General features: G+C 35.2%; 1 protein-coding gene across 3 annotated transcripts in view; it reads left to right on the forward strand.

The window, feature by feature from the left end:
- Positions 1 to 23154, forward strand: part of CDK13 (cyclin dependent kinase 13) — a 123328-nt gene that overhangs the window by 71543 nt on the left and 28631 nt on the right. For all 3 annotated transcript variants that reach the window (XM_045864926.3, XM_045864927.3, XM_045864928.3), the window contains exons 6-7: positions 5713 to 5902; positions 7118 to 7174. In XM_045864926.3, the coding sequence (XP_045720882.1) occupies positions 5713 to 5902; positions 7118 to 7174 (247 nt within the window). The remainder of the gene's footprint in view (positions 1 to 5712; positions 5903 to 7117; positions 7175 to 23154) is intronic.

Genomic DNA, 23154 nt, shown 5'->3' on the forward strand with positions numbered 1-23154 from the left:
GCATAGATACTGGGAGATGAGAAGCACTGGGGGCCATCTTGGTGGCTGGCTACTGTAGATGATTTTTTTTTTTTTTAAAGAAACTCTTTTATTTTATTTTATTTTTTTATTTTAAGTAGGCTCCACATGCAATGTGGGCTTGGATTCACGACCCTGAGATCAAGAGTTGCATGTTCTACTGACTGAGCTAGCCAGGTGCCCCTGCCATAGGTGATTTTAATTTAAAAGAACAGGATTTATATTTCTTTTATCTTATACTTGTCTGTCTCTTATACGAAAAATGTTAATTCCTAAGATATTAACGTAGTCCTACAATATACATAGAATAATTTTAAAATAACAATACTAATATTAATTACTAAGAAGACTATTGAATAATTAGATTTCTTAGTGTTTCTTTTTGTTCTTAGAATATACCCCACTGGGTATAGTTAAAATACTATGATATAGGGGCGCCTGGGTGGCTCAGTCATTAGGCATCTGTCTTTGGCTCAGGTCATGATCTCAGGGTCCTGGGATCGAGCCCCGCATCAGGGCTCCGCAGGAAGCCTGCTTCTCCCTCTCCCACTCCCCTGCTTCTGTTCCCTCTCTCGCTGTGTCTCTCTGTCAAATAAATAATCTTAAAAAAAAAAAATACTATGATCTAGACCATATGCAGCCAGTTTGATACACTAAATTTAGGTTCATCTGTTTCCAATTTTTAGGCATTACTTTTTTACCCTTTTGGTGTAATGATGTATATTAATCATGTAAAACATTACATGATTCCAAACTCAAAACTTTAAAGTAGGCCACATTCAGAATAGTCTCACTTCCATTTCTCTTTTTCTTGTTCTCTCCCTTACCTATGAAAAACTGGGTTTTATTTTTAAAATGTTCAGTTCATCATTTTAGTTTCTTTTCTATATATTCACCCTCCCCTCTGTATATAAAAGGAGCATAACAGTAAATGCTGTACTGTGCCTGGTTCTTCACATTTAATCATGTATCCTGAAGATTAGTCTCCATATCAGTAGAGATTGTCGTCATCCCTTTTTATGGCTCTACAGTACTCTACTGTGTGGATGTGCCACAGTTTAGTCAGTCTCCTACTGACAGACATTTGCTTTTCAGTATTTTACTGTTAGAAGTAATGCTGGGGGCGCGTGGGTGGCTCAGTTGGTTAAGCGTCTGCCTTTGGCTTAGGTCATGATCTTTGGGTCCTGATCGAGCCCTGGATCAGACTCCCTGCTAGTCTGCTTCTCTCCCTCCCCGTGCTGGTGCTCTCTCTCTCTCACTCTCTCAAATAAATAAATAAAATCTTAAAAAAAAAAGAATGCTGCATTGAACAGCTCTGTGCCTATATCATTTTGTGTTTTTGTCAGTGAATTTTGGGACAGGTTCCTAGAATTGGGCCTGTTAAGTCAAAGGGAAATGCTAAATGTGATTAAACTAGGTACTGCCAAATTCCTAGCAGTGTATGAGAGTGTTTCTCACAGCTTCTGCAGTAGAGTCTGGTGTCATTCTTTTGGATTATTGTCAGTTTGTTATTGTGGTGAAGTTTCAGTTTGAAAAATAAATTTTTCTTATGAGCAAGGTTAAACATCTTTCCATTGATTTAATGGGAATTTGTTGTCTCCCTCCTCCACCTCCCCAGTGAGTTATCTGTCTTTTGCCCACTTTTCTGTAGGGTTGTTAATCCTTTTCTTTCCAACTTAGAGGGACTTTTTATGATGGATATTAATTAGTTATCTGGAATATAAGTTGTAAATGAATATTTGCCAGTTTGCTTTACTCTTCTAAATTTGTTTGTAGTGTTTTTAGCCATGCAGTAGATTTTTATTTTTACATAGTCACATTATCAAAGTGTTTTCCTCTTATTTCTTCTTGATTTGATTCCCAGTTAGGACAGTTTTCCTCACTCTGAGGTTATGAAGAAATTCATGTTTTTTAAAAAATGTTTTCATGGTTTTATTTTTAATATTTAGCTGTGGTTCATGTGCTTTTTTATGCTGGTATATGTTGTGAGGAACAGATGGGTTTTATCTGTTTCTGTCTGCCTATTCAGTTGCTCAAATATTGCTAAATAATAAGTCCATCTTTTGTCCCATTGAATTGATACACCATCTTTATCATATATTAAAGTTCTGTACATGCTTGAGTATATTTCTGGATATATTTCATGTTCACTTAGCAGTATTATACTTTTTAGTTACAGACCTTAATTAATATCTGGTAAAGCCTCATGCCCAGGTCCCCTTTTCTCTTTTAGGTGTTTTCATTGCTGTTCTTATTTATTTATTTTTCTATGTGGATATAACATCAACTTTATGTTTAATTGTAGGGAAAAAACCCTGTATTTTTAAAAATTGTGGGGGTGCCTGGTTAGCTTAGTGAGTTAAGCATCTGACTCTTGGTTTCAGCTCAGGTTATGTTCTTGGGGTTGTGAGATTGAGCGAGCCCTGCATGGGGCTCCATACTCAGGGCAGAGTCTGCTTGAGATTCTCTCTCCCTCTTTCTCTACCTGTCCCCCTGCTTGAGTTCTCTCTCTCTGAATAAATAGATAAAATCTTTAATAAATAAATAAATAAAAATTGAGCTTGTGCTTAATTTATAAATCATTTAGGGGAAAATTGACATCTTTATCATGTTGAGCCTCTTATCTAAGAATGTGTGCATTTTTTTGTGTATAGTTTTCTGTCTTATAAGAGTATCCTGTTAGTTTATCTTTGAAGGACTTGGTACATTTCTTAAGTTTAAAAAAATTAATCTCTTATTAGAAATGGAGTCTTCCCTTTTGTCTTTTAACTGGTAGTTATGTTAATGACTATTGTATATTTTATTTTTGCAGTTTTTCTAAATTGTGTTACTGTTTTTAATAATTTTTTCATTGAATGTTTATGTCTTTTTCAGGGACCAAAAGATCATGTTATCTGTATATAATGAGAATTTTAGCTCTCCTATTTCAATTCTTATATCTCTGATTCAGTTCTAATAGAAATAGAATGCAAGCCATTCTATTATAATTTAAAATAATCTCTTAGCCTCATTAAAAAAAATCAGTTGTTAATTTAAGTATTTTTACTTAACCCAATATATCTAATAGATCAATGTAATCAGTATAACAGATTATTGAGATACTTTATATTCTTTTTGTTGTTGCTGTAGTAAGTCTTTGAAATCTAGTGTATGCCTCCACTTGCAGTACATTGGTCTAGCCACATTTCAAGTATTCAGTAGCCCCATGTGGCTTGTGGCAACTGTGTTGCTCTGCGCAAACTCTACTTTCTCCATTATTTAATCCCATCAAAGACGGCTCTATCAAGTACCGATTATTTTATAATCTACTCACTTTAACTCAACATCAATAATACATTTCCACATTGGTATTATACCTCTACAGTAATTTTCAGAGTGCATGGTATGATGTACATGTACCATAATAACCAGGGTTTTTTTTGTTTTCTCTTTGCTTATTGTTTTGCTTTTAAATATTTAATACTACATTGCTTTTAGTGAACATGCTTATAGCTAAATCTTTGCAATCTTTATTTCCTTATGCTAAATATCTATTAATGTACTTGCTATGTAAAAGGAAATGTAATTTTTAAAGCTTTGGTATATATTGCCTAATTATATTTTATAAATCTTCTAATTTACTAGCACTATATAACATTATCTGTTTACCTCACAGTATTTGTCAATACTGCATATTTATTGTCTTTCTTTTTGAGATCTTTTCCCTTTAGTTAACTAAAGTGTTATATTACTTTGTATATTTTGGTTGATAGTGAGATAAACACATTTTCATGTATTTTGGACAAAAATATCTTTTGTATATTGACAGTTCATTTTATTTCTCATTTTCTCTTATGGGATTGGTCTTCTTTTGTACTGATTTTTAAGACTTCATTTTATATTATGGATATTGAGCCATTTTGTAGCAGATGTGTTTCTCCAGTTTGTCATTTACTTTTTCCTCTCTTCCTTATTGTTTACTTATGTACGTGATCCTAAATTTTTATTCAGTAAAATCTGTTGGTTTTTAATGGGGTTTTGTTTTGCCTTTGGTGTAACTCCCCATCTTCCTATGGTGTTACACATTCGTCCCATTACCAATTTTGCCTCTTTTTTTGATGGTTGCTTTCTTAAATTATTAGATGTATATTTTAGACTCTGTTTTCTGGTGTATATTATGTTACACTTTTATGTCTGTCCCTACAGGTCATATTAATCTCTGGTAGATTAATTTTCAGAAGCATTTTAGCTGCTACTTTGGTTTTTGTTTTCTTTAAGGTGAACTTTAGAATTATTTTGTGAAGGTAAGTATCCTGTCAGCAAAAGAAAATAGAAACAAATCCTTGGTTCCTTTATTGAAATTGCTTTAAAATACAGAATTTTACAGTTTGGTATTTAATGAATTTGTATAGTTCTTGTTAAAGTTTATTCCCTAGTCCTTTGTATTAATTTTTCTTCCTTATGTGGAGTTATTTAAATTTTATTTTCTAATGAGTTGTTACTTGCATGTATGAAGTCTTTTGATTTTTATATATGATTTTCTCTAACCCAGGTACTCTCTTTTTATTCTGTTGGATTTTCAAGGAAAATAGTCATCTTTATTAATAATTATATTTTTCTCTATTTCTGTGTTTATATGTTGTCTTTAATTTTACTTACTAACTTCCAAAAAAATAATAATTTTACTTAGTAACTCTAGAGTAGTTACTAGTAATGAATGATTTTGTCATGTTTTACTGTTCAGTAAGACTTGGTTGTTGATTTGAGAGAGGTACCATTATAAATTAAAAGAAAAACTTTTATTTAAATTACAGTTAGTTAACATACAGGGTAATATTAGTTTCAGGTGTGCAATTTAGTGATTCAGCACTTACATACCACACCCAGTGCTCATCTAATCCCCAACTTTCAAGAATCAATCTTACTATGCGTGAGATCTTTGTTTTTAATTAGGAACCGTTTGTTAGCTTTCTTCAGATGACTTTTTTGGCATGTTAATAGCTTTTTTCTTTGATATATTGAATTTTGTTAGTTTTTCCATTCTTGAATTGATAAATTAAACTTAGTCTGATTGGAATATTTTTAGGTACAGCTTTGGTTTCAGCTTGTATGAACTTCAGTTACGATTTTTGAATCTCTTATAAGTACAGTTGTTGTGTATGTGCTATTTTAGGTTTTGGTAGCAAGATTAAGCTGGTTTTATAAAATAAAGTTGCAGTTTGTATGCTTTCCAATATTCTGGAGCTGTATAACAGAATTAAATTATATGTTTATTGAAGGCTTAATAGAGATCATCTAAAAGTCCTAACTGGGCCCAGACTCTTTTCTTATGAAACACAATTCTTTTAACACTTTAAAATTTTCTTTGATGAACTATATTGATTTTATTCAGCTTCTGCTGAGAGACAGTTTGTTCAGTATATAAAACAGTTAAGAATTTATTTTACATTAATCACACCCAGAAACTATGCACTGTAGGGTTGATTTGATATCTTAACAGTTTTCTTCAAAAGAAGAAAATGGAGTTAGATGTTTCCTTGGGATGCATTTACTGATATTAGATTCAGAGAGAAAGATGAATGTTATTGAAGTGACAAAGTAGGGCTTCTTTTCAAGGAATAATTTTCTCCATAGCATTTATTTTTTTAAATTTTGAGCCTATAGAAAAGTTGTAAGAATAAAACATTTTAACGAATTAATTATTCTTGTTCTTAGGTGCATTTTATCTGGTGTTTGAATATATGGACCATGATCTGATGGGACTTCTGGAATCAGGCTTGGTTCATTTTAATGAAAATCACATAAAGTCATTTATGAGACAGCTCATGGAAGGTCTGGATTATTGTCATAAGAAGAACTTTTTGCATAGAGATATTAAATGTTCAAATATTCTTCTAAATAATAGGTATGATGTGAGTTTCATATATGTGTTTAAAATGAGTGTTATATAATGTATACCTTGATTCTGTTAAAAAGACTTAAAATTTATTGCTCAAACTGTTTTAACATATAATCAGCAATATTACTGCTTGAGGTATATCTGAACTTGTGTTAAATATACTTTAATTAATTTCCAATAATAGTTTTTAATGTACATAAAATAATACTTAGTTGATTTCTCATTTGATATTCTTCCAAATAATGTGAATGAATATTCTAGTAATTAATAATATGATTTCAGCTTTAGGTTAGGAATAGATCTAAGAATTTTTTTTTACTTAGAAAATTTTTTACACCAGCATCACAGTTTTAAAGTGAACTCTTTTGAAGTATGTATACACACACATATGCATAAGCAGATTTTTTTTTTTTTTTTAAGAGAAAGTGCAAGTGGAGCATGGGGGGACAGAGGTAGAAGGAGAGAGAGAGAATTTTTAGCAGTCTCCACACCCACCGCAGAGCCCAACAGGGGGCTCGATCTCATGACCCTGAGATCATGACCTGAGCCAAAATCAAGAGTTGGACACTTAATTGACTAAGCCACCCAGGTGCCCCTACATAAATGGGTATTTAAAGTATGTGTTAAAAACATTTTACTGACAGCATAACCTGAGCTCTGATAATTCTTTTATAATTGGTATTACTTGTTAGTTTAAGTGAGGCATGCCTGGTTCTGATTTTAGTAGGCGAAAGGGTTCTATGTACCTAGCCCCTCTAAGAACTGGAAAATTAAACAAATTTAAAATGATGTGATTTAGTCTTATGCATTATTTTGAATTGAACAAGTAGTGTGTCTAATTACTAAGTAGCAGAAATAATCTCAGTTTATTTACATTGAAGTGTACTTTTCTAAATAGGAACTAAGTAGTACTAAAATACTGTAATGCTAGTACAGTAGAAATAGTAGTGGTGGTGGTGGTGGTGTTACTTGAATAAGAGTAGCTCAGGTCACCAGAGGAAAAGTACTACTTTTTTACTTTGTTGTGAGTTTATCTATTTGCCTTTCCTTGTAGGACTTAGGGTACTGCTGTGTGATCCAAAGTTAAAGTTTATATATTTTTTATTAGTTTTAGGAATAGAATATGAATGTGTATGATATGATTAGATATCTATGAATGGATACAAATATGTATGATTTCAGAGTAGACTAATACTTTTTGTTCATTTTGTCTTCTACCAGAGGGCAAATAAAACTTGCAGATTTTGGACTTGCTCGATTGTATAGCTCAGAAGAAAGGTAAGAGTACTTTCAAGTGACTGTTACAGACAATAGAGACCAGTTTTAAGAATACCTTATTGATTTTTTTTTTTAAGAAAAGGGAAATTTACTTTTCGTGGTTAAATATGTGAAATAATGTAATTTTGTACCATATTGGAGTGACTGTTTTAATTACAGATTTTATGCATTTATCTCAATTTAAAAATAATTGTTTTTGGCATTTAGAGGTAAATGTAATTTCTTTTAAAAAAATTCATACTTAAATTTCTAATGCAGACTCAGATATTAAGATGTTCGTGATTTTTGTGTTTGGTGAAAATCTTAGTATGTGCTTTTTGTATTGCATGTTTAACGTACAAACTTTGTTTTAATTATTAGTTTGGACTTCTGTTTTTTTAAAACTATAGTTTTATCTACAGTAACGGTTGTTTTAATCTCATTAGAGCCTTTTATTTAAACTATTGTGAAGAAGTTCCATTGTATAACTTTTCTGTGTGGAGCTTCTGTGGCTGCAGTTGGGATGTATATCCCATTTGGCTCCTTTGGACATGGTGGTAGTGAAATATGACTTGTCTCATTAGAACTAATACGGGGGCACCTAGCTGGCTCAGTTGGTAGAGCATGCGACTCTTGATCTTGGGGTTGTAGGTTCGAGCCCAACGTTGGGTGTAGAGATATGGAATTTCAAAATAAAACACTTCTGTGATACAGTGGGTTTTAAGTAAACAAACTATGGAATTAATTGGGCTTAATATATCTCTAGTATGGCCCATTTCTTTCCTGTCAAACAGTACTGTTTATTTTCAGATATATATTCTGTGAAATACTTTGTCAATTCTGTAATTTTTTTACTGTAACCATAATTTAATATAATGATGCATCAGTTCATTGGAATTCTTAGAAATAGGTATTTACTTTCACTGAATGTTGGCCAGTTTCTGGTTAGTTGATAAAATCCTCTTGTTTGAATTTTTTACAGTGAAAAGTTTATTTTTGAATCTTGCCGTGCCTGTCATGTCATTCTGAAAACTATTTTCATTATTTAGTGTGGAGAGGTTTTTAAATGGTATGTTTAAGATCCATTAGAATTCATTAAACCCCTCAGAAACTGTGGTGTAGACAGTTTTTTGGACAGGGCTCCAGTCCCCTATACTTCCTTTAGCCAGAGGTTTTCCACTTTTGTTTTACTTGCTACACTTCTAATTAATATTTTGTTTTAAGAAAACATTGGTTTTTTTTTTAAGTTTAAACTGTTTTAGGTGGCTAGGTGATGGACACTGGGAAGGGTATGTGCTATGGTGAGCGCTGTGAATTGTGTAAGACTGATGAATCACAGACCTGTACCCCTGAAACCAATAATACATTATATGTTAATTTTTAAAAAAACTGTTTTAAAGCTTAAAAGCTGTAACCCTCATTTTGTATTTGAGAAAACTGAGACCCAGAAAGGGTTGAGTGACTTTAAAGATGAGAAAATATTTGTTGGTAGAGTCAAGAGTGTATAGTTTGAAATTTCCAACTCCCAGGGTTTTTGTTTTTTTTTTCTTTTCCATCCTATATAATAATGCCTCTTGATAGAAATTGAAGGAAAAAACAGACTGGCCAAATATGCTCTTAATCCAAAACGTCTCTTGATGTATATTTGTATATTTGAATAACTAAATTTTAGTGACTGTTCGTTAGGGGGCAGATTCTGCTTAATTAAGGATTCTGTCTGCGTAGTTGGTTAATTGAGATTTCACTATAGTTTAGATCATCCTTTCTTAATACAGATGTATGTGTTTGTCATACTTGATTGTAAATCCCTTTCTTGTTTTCATGTTAGGTTTCAGTGGAGATGGAGAACAGCTAAATTACCATTTTCATCTTATAGATTCTTTTTATGCTGATATTCACACTGGAACAGATATGTTCCAGAAAAACTGTAATGTCAAATTTTACCTATCAAACTCCATTTTCCTATTTATTTTACCTTTTAAAATGGAATGTTGGGTTTCATTGGAGTGCCAAGGGTGTGTGGTGTGTTCACTGAGCCATGGTCTCCATTGCTCTACTGAATTGATACAGGAATTTTGAGCTTACAAAAGTAGAAAATTTCAAATTTGCATCTTTGGATAACATATACTGAATTTTCCTGCTTAACCAAATTCGTAAGATAAAACCTTGGTGTGTTATTTTGTTTTGTAAGCAAATATCCTGTCTATTAGGGGCTTATGTATTCCCTTAAAACTTTTCTTTTTCGGATTTGAATAATTCCAGTTTCTTTAAAATCAGAGAAGTAGGCTTAATTTTGATGAAATGACTTTAAAAATACATACATTGTTCTAGTAAATTTTTTTAATTTAATTTTTTTTAATTAAAAACATTTTTTAAAAGATTTTATTTTTTTTAGAGAGAGAGAGATGGTGAGAGAGAGAACACAAGCCAGGGGGTAGTGGGAGAGGGAGAAGCAGACTCTCCCCAGAGCAGGGGACCTGATGCAGGGCTCTATCCCAGGACCCTGGGTTCATGACCTGAGCCGAAGGCAGACTCTTAATCGACTAAGCCACCCAGGCACCCCTCTTGTAGTAAATTTTAATAACATACCAATTTTTACCATACTGCCTTTAGCAGATTGACTATTGTCCCAACTTTTCTAGATATTTCTTGAAATAAACAAGTAACAAATGATTTTTCATTCATATTTCTTCGTCATTATAAGCAGGAAGAAAGGTAAGGCTTTCACGTAGTAACAGCCATCCAAATGTTAAGTCACTTGGAAGTATTTTCTAAGTAATTAGCTATTACAGATAGAATAACTGAAGAGTTCAAGAAATTATTGCAAGGTGTTTTGTTTGTTCCCAAACAGAACACATTTCAGCTAACCACTGTAATAGCTTCAACTACATTCTCACTTACTTGGTTTCAGATATCTTTTTTGAATTTGAGAACTGGATGGACTGATAGTCAATACTTAGGAATTGAGGATGGGGGGTGATGTGACCGATGTGGATCTCCTCTGTCATGTGTGCTGAGTGGAAGAAAGGAGAACCACTGGGTTAAAATTAGGGGGAAATGATTTCTTTAAACTTCAATAAACATTTTCCCATTTTGCATACTAGTATTTATACTTTGTCCCATTTGGCCTTGGGAAATACAGAACTTGAGACCAGAGGTTTTTGCCCATTTCTTTACACCTGTTCATTTTTTTCAGTAGCTATTTTAAAATCAACTTTCCCGGGGCACCTGGGTGGCTCAGTTGTTAAGTGTCTGCCTTCGGCTCAGGTCATGATCCCAGGGTCCTGGGATCGAGCCCCGCATCGGACTCCCTGCTCTGCGGGAAGCCTGCTTCTCCCTTCTCCCACTCCCCCTGCTTGCGTTCCCTCTCTCGCTGTGTCTCTCTCTGTCAAATAAATAAATAAAATCTAAAAAAAAGTAAAATAAAATAAACTTTCCCTGAAACTTTGAGTCACAAAATATACCCACCTCTGAGTTTTATTTTACCAAGTTATTGCTCCAGTGCTTTCCCAAATGACGGGATATCTTTTTCTCTTTAGGTGACTGTCCCATATGAATAAAAATGTGCTTTCCACATAAACTGAAGATAACTTCATTTTCTAGAGAAGAAACTATAACTTAGCAAATTTACTTTTTTAATTAAAGGAACATTAACACCCTTAGGGCTCAATCAGGAGGACTTTGGCTCTAGTCCTGGCATTGCCCTTTATTTAAGCAGTTGTGGCATCTTGGGCAAGTCATTTAATCTCTCTGTATCTTATCATTCTCCACTCTAAGATGAAAGATTTAAAAATCTCTAAAATCCTTATTTAAAGGGTATTGGAAAACATACCTCTTAGGGTTCTACAAGTTACTGTGATCAAAATAAGGTTCTTAGACATTTTTTAAGGGAATATCACCATCTAGTGGCTTTTCATAAAATTGCCATTAAAAGCAAAAGTAAATTTTTCCTATATATAGGAAAGCTATATATAGGTATCAGTGGAAGAGGGAGAAAGTATTACCTCTTGCAGCTTATCCAAGGACTAGATGAAATTATATCCAGGGCTTATTACTTGTGTTTTTGTCTTTACACCTAAGCTAGAATTCTAGTGAGTTTAAAGACAGGATCCAGGGTGCCTGGGTGGCTCAGATGGCTGAGCGTCTGCCTTTGGCTCAGGTCATGATCCTGGGGTCCTGGGATTGAGCCTCGCATCGAGCTCCCTGCTCCTTGGGAGCCTGCCTCTCCCTCTGCCTCTCTCTCTCTCTCTGTCTCTCATGAATAAATAAAATCGTAAAAAAAAAAAAAAAAAAGACAGGGGCCATATTTTACATATTTATGTTTTTTATGCCATAAAATTTAAAACACATTCACAGTAATTGCTTGATCAATTCTGATCCAAGAGAAGGTCATTCTGTTCTGGAGGACCCTCCTAATATAGATTAGTGCAAGGAGCTTTGGGGATTGTAGATAATACAGAGGATGTTCTGGGAGACCCCGGGCCAGTATTAGCACCACAGTAATAAGATTGTTAATAACATAGTAATAATAAATAATGTGACTAAACAAGTTTAGGAATGGGAATCTCATTTAGATTGCTGACCTAATCATAAGATCAAGACTAAATTGTACTTCCTTTGGTCCTAATGGAGTAGCTTACATTTTTGAGCATACAAAATGGGAAAGACAATTTAATTTTTTAGGATATGGTGTGCCGCCTCTTCATGTAGGGGAAATCTCATCCATTCCCTTAATGCTGAAGATTTACAGATCTCAATTTCAAGCCTTCATCTTTTGATCTCTAAACCTGTGTGTTTACTGGACAGCTCCACCCAGGTGATGCAGGTACTTTAAATTAAACATATTGTTACAAAGCCTATCTTCACATTCCCCCCAAAAAAGTCTGCTCCTTTTCCTTTTTTCCCTATTTTGGTTGAATGTATTCAGTCACTCTCACATATAGATATGTCTCCTCTAGACCACTATAAATAGAACTATATTGCTTTTCGTACCTCTGGTCTTTTTCCCTAACATTCTTTTCTTTTGCCATTCTTATTACTGTCCCCTGCCTGCCACTCCCCGCCCCCCCCCAAGATAATAGCAATGTTGAACTAAACAAGTTAAGCTCTTAAGTGCCTTTATGAATCTACATAAGTTGTTTCTTTTTGTATGGAATTATACTCTCCATTATCTCAGTCTCACAGATTTGTTTTTTCCTTCAGTTCAGTCACTACCTCCCTTGAAAAATTTACCCCAAATCCTATAGTCACCATTGGGCACATCTTCCTTTATGTGTCCAGAATACATTATTCATTAATTTACATAGTACTTAAAGTTTATTATTATAATTTCTGTTACCACCAGACTTTAAGGCTTTAAACAGCTCCAACCATGGTTGTTTGGTTGGCTGTTTGTTTGGTCCAGCCATCTCTTGGTGCCTTAGTGCAGTACCGAGCTCAGAGTTTCAGTAAATATTTGTTGTTTATAAAGAAGGAACAAACTTAACTAGCATTTGTGCATGGTAATTTATTATATATAGCCCCCTTTCACAAGAATTATTTTAAGGGAAACCAGTTCTCTGAAACAGGTGGTATAGATATCATTCTTAGGTACAAAGATAATGAAACTGAAATTTACAAAATTCCAGTGTATTTTCAAGATCACATAATTAGTGGTAGAGCTAAGACTCAAACTTGAATCTTTTTACAGAAAAGTTTTTTATTTTCATTATACTGGAGTTCTTCTTTGGTAAGACTCTGGATCTAACCTTGATTTCCTAAAATAAATTTCCCACTTCTAAAAGTATCTTCTAGGTGCAGAGCTCTAGGGGCATCTAGAATCTGCTTTGGAGGTACCATTAAGCTGATGGCAGGTTTTTACAGTTGTAACAACAAACAGTCCCTGAATTTTACTGTCTCTGCTCTCTTGGCCTTCAAATAATACATTTTATTTTTGCCCAGTGAAGGATACTCATTTAGTCTTCCTGCAAGTTGTATGATATTTCCATTTCTGAATCTCCCTTAAAGCTCCTTAAATAACAAATGAGAAGGCTATAATTGAAAAATATTTTGATAACATCAGATATTTTATTTATTTATTTATTTTTTTTTTTAAAGATTTTATTTATTTATTTGACAGAGAAAGACACAGCGAGAGAGGGAACACAAACGGGGAGTGGGAGAGGGAGAAGCAGACTCCCTGCCGAGCAGGGAGCCCGATGTGGGACTCGATCCCAGGACTCCAGGATCATGACCTGAGCCGAAGGCAGTCGCTTAACCAACTGAGCCACCCAGGCGCCCACATCAGATATTTTAAATAACCTGAGGTTTCACAAGTTTTATTATCTACAAGCCTGATTGACTTACATTTTAATATCTTGTTGACCACATTAAGGTAGAAGTTTTGAAAAAACAAAACAAAACAAAGGAAGTATTCTCAACAAAGTTGTCATTTTTAGAGTGTTGTTTTTTTCTCCTAGCGGAAAAGAAATAGTGTCTGCTTTCTTTTCAAAAACTGTTGAGATTTACAGGTGAAGATACTCAGTAGAAATTGAAATTCAGAATTTGTAACGTTGAGGTCAGTATTCCTGGATCTTTACAAAGTTTAGTTTTTACTAAGAGTAATAGCTTACTGGAATTATTGTTTGTTTTTTAAAATTTAATGGCAGAGGTATTTTGTGTATGTGTGTGTATTTTGCCAGGTATGGAATTTATAACTTAGAGTTTAACTTAATTATGGGAGTAAATGGGGTGGTTTATTTTCTGTTTTTCGGTTTTCTTTTTTTTAAGACGTATTTTAGAGAGGGCGGGCAAGCGGGGGAGAGGGCCAGAGGGAGAGGGAAAGAGAGAATCTCAAGCAGACTCCCCAGTGATTGGGGAGCCTAATCCGGGGCTCAGTCCCAGGACTCCGAGATCATAACCTGAGCCAAACCAAGAGTCAGACACCCAACCAGCTGAGCTACCCAGGGACCCAGGTTGTCTTTTTAAAAGTGTATTTATTCTGTACCATCTAAGAACCTATTTGTTTTTCAGTCCTATTTCTTTTTTCATAGTAGTAAATTCACTTTTTATGGAAATACTGGGTAGGGATCTTGAGAATGTAATTAAAAAAAAAAAATCCATGAAAGAAAAATAAAGCATCACATATGAGGTGTCACATCAGTTGCATTTTCTCTTTGTGATCTAAGCAGGACCATCTTTAGGATGTTGATAATGGGTAGCTAAACCTAGTAGACCAAATTTGACAGGTTCATTTTTGGGGATTCTGGATTTTCATTTACTTATCTAACTTCGGATGATCTATTTTTATATTATAACAGTATTTCGTTTTCTTGGGATTTAAACATCCTAGTTTCAGAACATAGTCTCAGTTACTTTTACTTGCGTCATTATGTTTGTGAAAACAGTTTCATGATCGTACCATGGAATATTTTCTTTAATACTCATTTGTTAATAATCATTTAAATTAGGGATGCCTGGGTGGCTTGGTCGGTTAAGCGACTGCCTTCCACTTGGGTCATGGTCCCAGGGTCCAGGGATCAAGTCCTGCATTGGGCTACCTGCTCAGCGGGGAGTCTGCTTCTCCCTCTGCCTGCCGCTCTCCCTGCTTGTGTGTGTACGCGCTCTCTCTCCGACAAATAAATAAAAATCTAAAAAAATAATAATAATCATTTAAATTAGTGAATTAAGTGATTTGAAATTGGCTTTATTTGCTAACTCCATCTACCTTGGAATTTGCTTTTATGATTAAAGTCTTTTTCTGTCTGTATACTTTCTCAGTGTTTGCTTCCTTCTCATTTAACACTAAGGTGGAAAGTGAGGAAGGATATCTGTTTTGCAAAATTCTTGAATAAATCATCATGTATTCTTGGCTTTAATAAAACAATCATGTTCATTATCTGTTGTCAATGTTAACTTTTAAAAGTTTATTATAAACTAGTTTATTAAAAAGCTTATTTAAATGTTTAACAGATGCTTATCTCAAACATTTACAACATAATTATAGTACCACTGTCTTCTTGAAAGTTTTCTTGCCAGCTCTGCTGTCTCCCTGGCTTTTTCTCTAGCTGTAGAAAATAAACATTTGCTCAACCTTCTGAGGGAACTGATGCTTCAGTGTGGTTGGAGCAAGAACCAAGTAATAAAGATTTTTATGGACCTTGTGTGCATGTTCTCTAGGAGGCAGCAATGTGTATTAAAGGTGTAACGTATTGACATCTTATGCTGTCACTTCGTATTTTGGAAAGTGGATTGACCTTGTAAGTCTGGAAGCAAGGGCAATCAGTTAGAAAGCTGTTGCAGTAGACCTAGGTAGGATGATTATGGTTAGAATTAGGGAATGGGCATAGATGTTAGAAAGACAGATGAATTATACCATAAGATATAAAATTGTTAGAACTTGGTGGTTGAGTATGTGTTGTTAGCCACATCCCTGCCTGTACCCCTACTGTAAGAGTTCTGCTTAAGCAACTGGCTAAATGGTTTGGTAGGGTAAGCTAAGCTTTTACAACATACAAAACCTCAAAATTCAATGGCTTAAAGAATACGAAATTTATATGTAGTTCTCACTTAATGATCAGGAGTGGTTGTTGCTTACCTGAGTGGACCATTAAAAGTATTTAACCATCTCATTAGATCAGGGGGTGTCTACTTCATACAGTCATTCAGGGATCCAAGTTGGAAGATCTGCCATCTTCACATGCCTTCCAAGGCTGTCACCACCTCTTGTCAGGCAGAAACTAGAAAAAAGGAGCGAGGAGTGTTACGAGCCAGACCTAGAAGTGGCACTCATCACTTATATTCATGTTCCATTGGTGAGAACTTGGTCATGTGCTCACACCCAGCTGCAATGAGGATGGGATGTAGTGTAGATGGGCAGCTACCATTGAAGAAAAGAACAGATTTTGGAAGACAGGTAGTAGTCTCTGCCATAAGTGGTGATACCATTTCCTGAGACAGGAAACAGGCAGCAAGTGGGGGACAAAAGATGATATATGTCCTTTTGGATGTGTTCAGATACAGGTACTTATAGGACTTCTAAATTTACCTGCGTAGTAAAAACAGAAAAGTGATTGTAAGATCTCAGTTGGGAAAAAATTACTTTTGTTTCTCTGTAGCAGTGTTACAATACAGAAATTTCAGAGTTATTTTTCATGGAAAATATCAAAAGGAGGAAAGTGGGAGTGAAAATGGAAGATAAGGGGGAAAGGGCATGAGAAAAAAATGTGTTCATTGTTATGTAATAGTTAGGCATACGTCAGTCGATTAAAAATATTAAGAACTGCTTACTCTGTGCCAGACCAACCTAGGTAATGCCTACTGGTTAAGTATTAGAGATACAGACAGCTATGAAAGACAGACCAGGTTCCTGGTCGCATTTACATGGTGATGAGAGAAGGTAGACAATGAACCTGTGGAATAAAGATTTTAAAATACTTAAATGCTTTTACAAAGCAGATAAAATAGTGACTGTAGGGTCACAGTGGGCATGTGGGTAATTTTTAGCTAAGGTAGTTAGCATAGACCTTTTTTTTTTTTTTTTTTTAAGATTTTATTTATTTATTCGTGACAGAGAGAGAGAGAGAGAGGCAGAGGGAGAAGCAGGCTCCCAAGGAGCAGGGAGCCCGATGCGGGACTCGATCCCAGGACCCTGAGATCATGACCTGAGCCGAAGGCAGACGCTCAACCATCTGAGCCACCCAGGCGCCCAGCATAGACCTTTGAAGAAGTAAAATTGAGCTAGGACCAACCCGAGTGATGAAAATGGGATAACTTAATGAAGACATAGGCCACAAATATTGCAAGTAGAAGGAACTCAGCAACCTCAAAGCTTGGGAATAGACTTGGCAGGTTTAAGGGCCAAAAAGTTGGCCAGTGTAAAAATAGGAGGTGAGACACTCGGGGAATATGGTCTTCCAACTTATGTGAAGTTTAAATGTTACGTAGTTATAGTGGTATGATCTGGTTTTACGCTTTAAAAAAAAAAACCTAAAAAAAAAAAGTGGGGGAGGAAGGCTAGGAATAGATGATATGGCGGAGAAATTAGTACCAATGAAAAGGTAATGATGGCTCAGACTAAAAGATAATCTTGACTTACACTTTTTTGAAATTGTGGAAAATTGTTGGATTTAAGGTCTGTTTGGATGTAGAAATGACAGCAGTTGTTGATAGATCAGATGTGAGATTTGAAGGAAAGAGGAATGAAGGACGACAGATTTTTTGACTTTTGAAGCAGAGGTGTTAAAAACAGATCCCAGATTTCTTTTGTAGATTTGGTAGGTGTTTCTCCAGTAGATTCTGAGGGGAGACATGGCATTTGTGCATTTGATAAATTTTGTTAGCTGAAGGCTCTTCATGTTTTTCTCAAAAATATAAATTATAGTCAAAAAGAAGTATAGACTATTATATATGTTGAAAAAATGAAGCATTATTTCCTTTTATATAATTCTTTTTATTTTTTTATTTATTTTTTATTTTTTTATTCTTATGTTAATCCCCATACATTACATCATTAGTTTTAGATGAAGTGTTCCATGATTCATTGTTTGTGCATAACACCCAGTGCTCCATGCAGAATGTTCCCTCCTCAATACCCACCACCAGGCTAACCCATCCTCCCACCCCCCTCCCCTCTAGAACCCTGTTTGTTTTTCAGAGTCCATCGTCTCTCATGGTTCGTCTACCCCTCCGATTTCCCCCGCTTCATTCTTCCCCTCCCGCTACCTTCTTCTTCTTCTTCTTCTTTTTTTTTTCTTAACATATATTGCATTATTTGTTTCAGAGGTACAGATCTGAGATTCAACAGTCTTGCACAATTCACAGCGCTTACCAGAGCACATACCCTCCCCAGTGTCTATCACCCAGTTGAGCATTTGCTTTTGCCTTTTATCTATTTAGACCAGATGGCAGGCTGAGCCGCCTGGGGACACACCCTTATGGTGGTGCTTTTGTTTGTTGGGGATAAAGGTAGGGAAGACCATAACTGTTTCTCATCTCCCCACATCCACCCCACCCCAGTCTTTTGAATTCCTGGGATTATCTAAGGGCAGAGTATTGAGATCTGTCATTGAACAGATAGTCACTGATCTCTATTGATATGTCATTGAATGTAAAGAAAAACTTGATGAAAATTCAGTGATGGTACTTTGTTTTACAAAAAGTACATATCAGTCCAAATATTTATTCACTTTACAAATGGAAGAATTTCCCCAGTTTTGAGATACTCGTGTTTTAAAATCGAACTTTCGGGATGCCTGGGTGGCCCATTTGGTTGAGCATCTGCCTTTGGCTCAGGTCATGATCCCGAAGTCCTGGGATTGAGTCCCGCATCGGGCCCCCTGCTCTCAGTCGAGAGCCTGCTTCTCCCTCTCCCACTCTCCCTCTGCCTGCAGCTCTGCCTACTTGTGCTCTCTCTCTCTCTCTCTCTCTGTCAAATAAATAAATAAATCTTAAAAAAATAAAATTGAACTTTCTATGTCATATTTTACAGTTGAATGTTTTGTCTGTCTTTACCTAATTCTTCTGACAGAAAGTAAAAATTTAGAAATATTTGGAAAAGCCATCAAATGGTATATATGAAATATTTTTGCCACATACTTAGAAGTATATTTCATCTAGTTTTGTTTAATCATTTTTGATAATGTACTAAATATTTTCACTTCTGAATTTGATAAAAGTTAAAAAATTAGTCTTAATTTTAGCTGCTAAAGTTGACTATGTTCTGAATGTTGCCTAGAACTTGATACATAGTATATAAAATAAACTTTTATTTAAATATTCTTTTCAATAAAATTTAATAACTTTGTGTGATTTCTCTACATAATTCAACATACTTTTATTTTTTAAAACATATTTAAAAACCACTCTTAAATATAAAAAGATAAAGTATTAACTGTTTACAGATAGATTTATATTAATTTAAACATTTTCTTGAGACCATAGGTATCCAGTTACACTTGAGTTAACAAGACCATAGGTTTCATATGCTTATAGATCCTTGAAATGTTTTTGAAAACTGGTCATTAAAATTTTCACAAACTTGGGCGCCTGGGTGGCTCAGTCGTTAAGCATCTGCCTTCGGCTCAGGTCATGATCCCGGAGTCCTGGGATCGAGTCCCACATCAGGCTCCCTGCTCGTCGGGAAGCCTGCTTCTCCCTCTCCCACTCCCCCTGCTTGTATTCCTGCTCTCGTTATCTCTCTCTCTGTCAAATAAATAAAATATTTAAAAAAAAATTTTTTCTCACAAACTTTGTTCTCCCACCCAGCTAATTCATATATGTCAACTGAACTTGCAAGGTCGTATACATCAAAGTGTCTGGCCTGTGTTCAACATTGTTCTGGGCTTTGTGTATGGGGTTCATAATAAAGAATGGTACCTGGGATTTTTTTTGTCTTCTGGGGAAGATAGAAAACATAAAATAGAATATAGTGTTAAGTATGATTAAAAAAAATAAGAATGTGAAAATAAATCTGTTGATAATAGAGATTAGAGTTTATGGAGATTAGTCTTTCACTAAGTCTTGAAGGAGGTATAGGATTGAATGAGAAAAATAGGGAATTTCAAATTTAAAAGGAATTAAGGCATAAACAGGTGAACTTTTTTTAATCAAGGTATAATTGACATACAACACTATATTAGTGGGGGCACCTGGGTGTCTCAGTTGGTTGAGTGTCTGACTCTTGATGGTCATAATCTCAGAGTCATCAGATTGAGCTCCACTTTGGGCTCCACACTCAGCACAGTCTGTGCTGCTCTGCTTCTCCCACCCCCGTCTCTCTCAAATAAAGAAATAATAATAAATAAAGATTTTATTTTACTTGTTTATTTGAAAGCAAGGCAGAGATAGCAAGAGAGAGAACACAAGCAGGGAGGAGAGGGAGGAGCAGGCTCCCTGTTGAGCAGGGAACCCAATGTGGGGACTCGATCCCAGGACCCCAGGATCATGACCTGAGCCAAAGGCAGACGCTTAACTGACTGAGCCACCCAGGCGCCCTTAAAGATTTTAAACAAAATCTTTTAAAAAAACTACACACATACATATTAGTCTCAATGTAATGATTTCACAGTTGTATACACTCTGAAATGACCACAGTAAGTCTAGTCATCATTTGTCAGTATAAAAAGTTACAAAAGAAAAATTTCTGTTTTATTCTTGTCACGAGAACTTTCAAGATCCACTCTCCTGGCAGCCTTTAAATAGGTACTATATAGTACCATTGGCTGCAGTCACCATTCCGCACACCACATCCCCATGACCTAGTCATTTCACGACGGGAAGTCTGTGCCTCCTGACCCCCCTTCGTCCATTTTGCTCCACCTCCTCCCTGGCAACCACCATTCTGTTCTTTATATCCATGAGTTTTTTTTATTATTTGTTTGATTTTTAGATTTCATATATAAATGAGATCATATGATATTTGTCTTTTTCTGTCCACTTATTTCACTTAGTATAATACCTTCATGGTCCATGCATGTTGTCACAAATGGAAAGATTTCATTCTCTTTTATGGCTGAATAGTATTTTCATTGTATATACGTAGTCTCCTTGTCTGGGTTTTGTGTTCCACAGATTCAGATTACTACAATTAACCCCAGTCCAGAAGCAGATGATCCTTCTGATGTATCATCAGAAGGTCAATAGTAGCCTAATGCTACATCACAGTGCCTCCATCATTCACCTCACTTCATCTCATCACATAGGCATTTTATTATCTTACATCATCGTAAGAAGAATGAGTACAGTACAATAAGATATTTTGAGGGGGAGAGAGAGACCATATTCACAAGTTTCATTATCGTATGTTACTATAAATGTTCTCTTATTATTGCTGATCTCTTCTTGTGTCTAATTGCTAAATTAAGCTTCATTATAGTTAGGTATGGATTAGCAAAAAACACAGTATATATAGGGTTCAGTACTATTTGTGGTTTCAGGCATCCACTGGGTGTTTTGGATTATATCCCTTATGGATAAGGGGGGACTACTATGTGTACCACATCTTTTTTATCCATTCATCCATCGATGGACACTCAGGTTGTCCCGTATTTTGACTATTGTAAATAATGCCGCCGTGAACATGGAGGTTCAGATTAGTATTTCCATTAGTGTTTCCATTTTCTTTGGATAAATACACAGAAGTGGGATTGCTGGGTCATATGGGATTTCCATTTTTAATTTTTTGAGGAACCTCCATACTGTTTTCCATAGTGGCTGCACCAGTTTACATTCCCACCAACAATGCACAAGGGTTCTTTCTTCACATCCTTGGCAATCCCTATTATTTCTTGTCTTCTTGATAACAGCCATTCCAACAGGTGTGAAGCGATCTCTCATTGTAGTTTTGCATTTCCCTCATGATTAGTGAAGTTGAGCATCTTATGTGCCTGTTGGCTATGTGTATGTTATCTTTGGAAAAATGTCTCTTTGGATCCTATGCCCATATTTTAATCAGGTTTTTTTTGTTGTTTTGCTATTTGGTTGTATGAGTTCTTTATATATTTTGGATATTAACCTCTTAGGAGATACACGATTTGCAAATATGCTCGCATTCAGTAGGTTGCCTTTTCATTTTGTTGATTGTTTCCTTTTTGCTGTGCAGGAACTTTTTAGTTTGATGTAGTCCCAACTTGTTTATTTTTGCTTTCATTGCCTTTGCTTTTGGAGTCAGATCCAAAAAAAGAAGAAAAAAAAAAAACCCACCAAGACTTGATGTCAGGGAACTTGTTGCCTGTGTTTTCTTCTAGAAGTTTTATAGTTTCAGGTGTTAACATTCAAGTCTTTAATCCATTTTGAGTTAATTTTTGTGTATGACATAAGATAGTGGTCCAGTTTTATTCTATTGCATGTGGCTGTTCAGTTTTCCCAACACCATTGATATTTAAGAGATTGTCCTTTCCCCAGTACATATTCTTTTTTTTTTTTTTTTTAAGATTTTATTTATTTATTTGTCAGAGAGAGAGAGAGCACAAGCAGGGGTAGCTGCAGGCAGAGGGAGAAGCAGGCTTCCTGCCGAGCAAGGAGCCCAATATGAGACTAGATCCCAGGATTCTGGGATCAGGACCTGAGCCGAAGGCAGACGCTTAACCCACTGAGCCACCCAGGTGTCCCTCCCCAGTGTATATTCTTGCCTTTGTCATAAATTACTTGACCATATATGTGTGGGTGTATATCTGGGCTCTCTATTCAGTTCCATTGACCAATGTGTCCGTTTTTATTCCAGTACTGTACTGTTATGATTACTATAGCTTTGTAAATTTGTTTGAAATCAGGGAGTGTGACGCCTCCACCTTTCTTCTTCTTCTTAAGATTGATTTGGCTATTTGGAGTCTTTTTTGGTTCCATACAAATTTTGGGATAGTTTTGTATTATTTTTGTGAAAAATGCCACTGGAACTTTGATAGGAATTGCATTGAATCAATAGAATACTCTGGATAGTGTAGACATTTTAACAATATTAATTTTTCTGATCCATGAGCATGGAACATCTTTCCATTTATTTGTGACTTTGGTTTCTTTCATCAGTGTCTTTATGGTTTTCAGTGTACAGGTCTTTAATCTTCTTGGTTAACTTGTAGGTATTTTATTCTTTTTGATGCAGTTGTAAATGGGATTGCGTTCTTAGTTTCTCTTTCTCATACTTTATTGTTAGTGTATAGAAATGCAGCAGATTTTTGTATGGTTGATTTCATATCCTGAAATTTTACAGAATTTGTTTATTACCTTTAACAGTATTTTGGTGAACCCTACTTTTTTTTACTTTTATTGCCTAATTGCTCTGGCTAGGATTTTCAATAATATGACAAATGAGAGTGGATAAGAGTGGGCATCATTGTCAAGGATATTCATATCTGTATTCATCAGGGATACTGGCCTATAATTTTGGTTTTATGTGATGTCATTGTCTGGTTTTGTTAATCAGGGTAATGCTGTCCTCATAAAATGAGTTTGGAAGTGTTCTCTCCTCATCAATTTTTGGAAGAGTTTGGGAAGGATAGGTATTAAGTCTTCTCTAAATGTTTGGT

This window comes from Mirounga angustirostris, unplaced genomic scaffold, assembly GCF_029215605.1.
Source record: "Mirounga angustirostris isolate CCGP_5_RB_7025 unplaced genomic scaffold, mMirAng1.0.hap1 SCAF_12, whole genome shotgun sequence".
NCBI lineage: Eukaryota > Metazoa > Chordata > Mammalia > Carnivora > Phocidae > Mirounga > Mirounga angustirostris.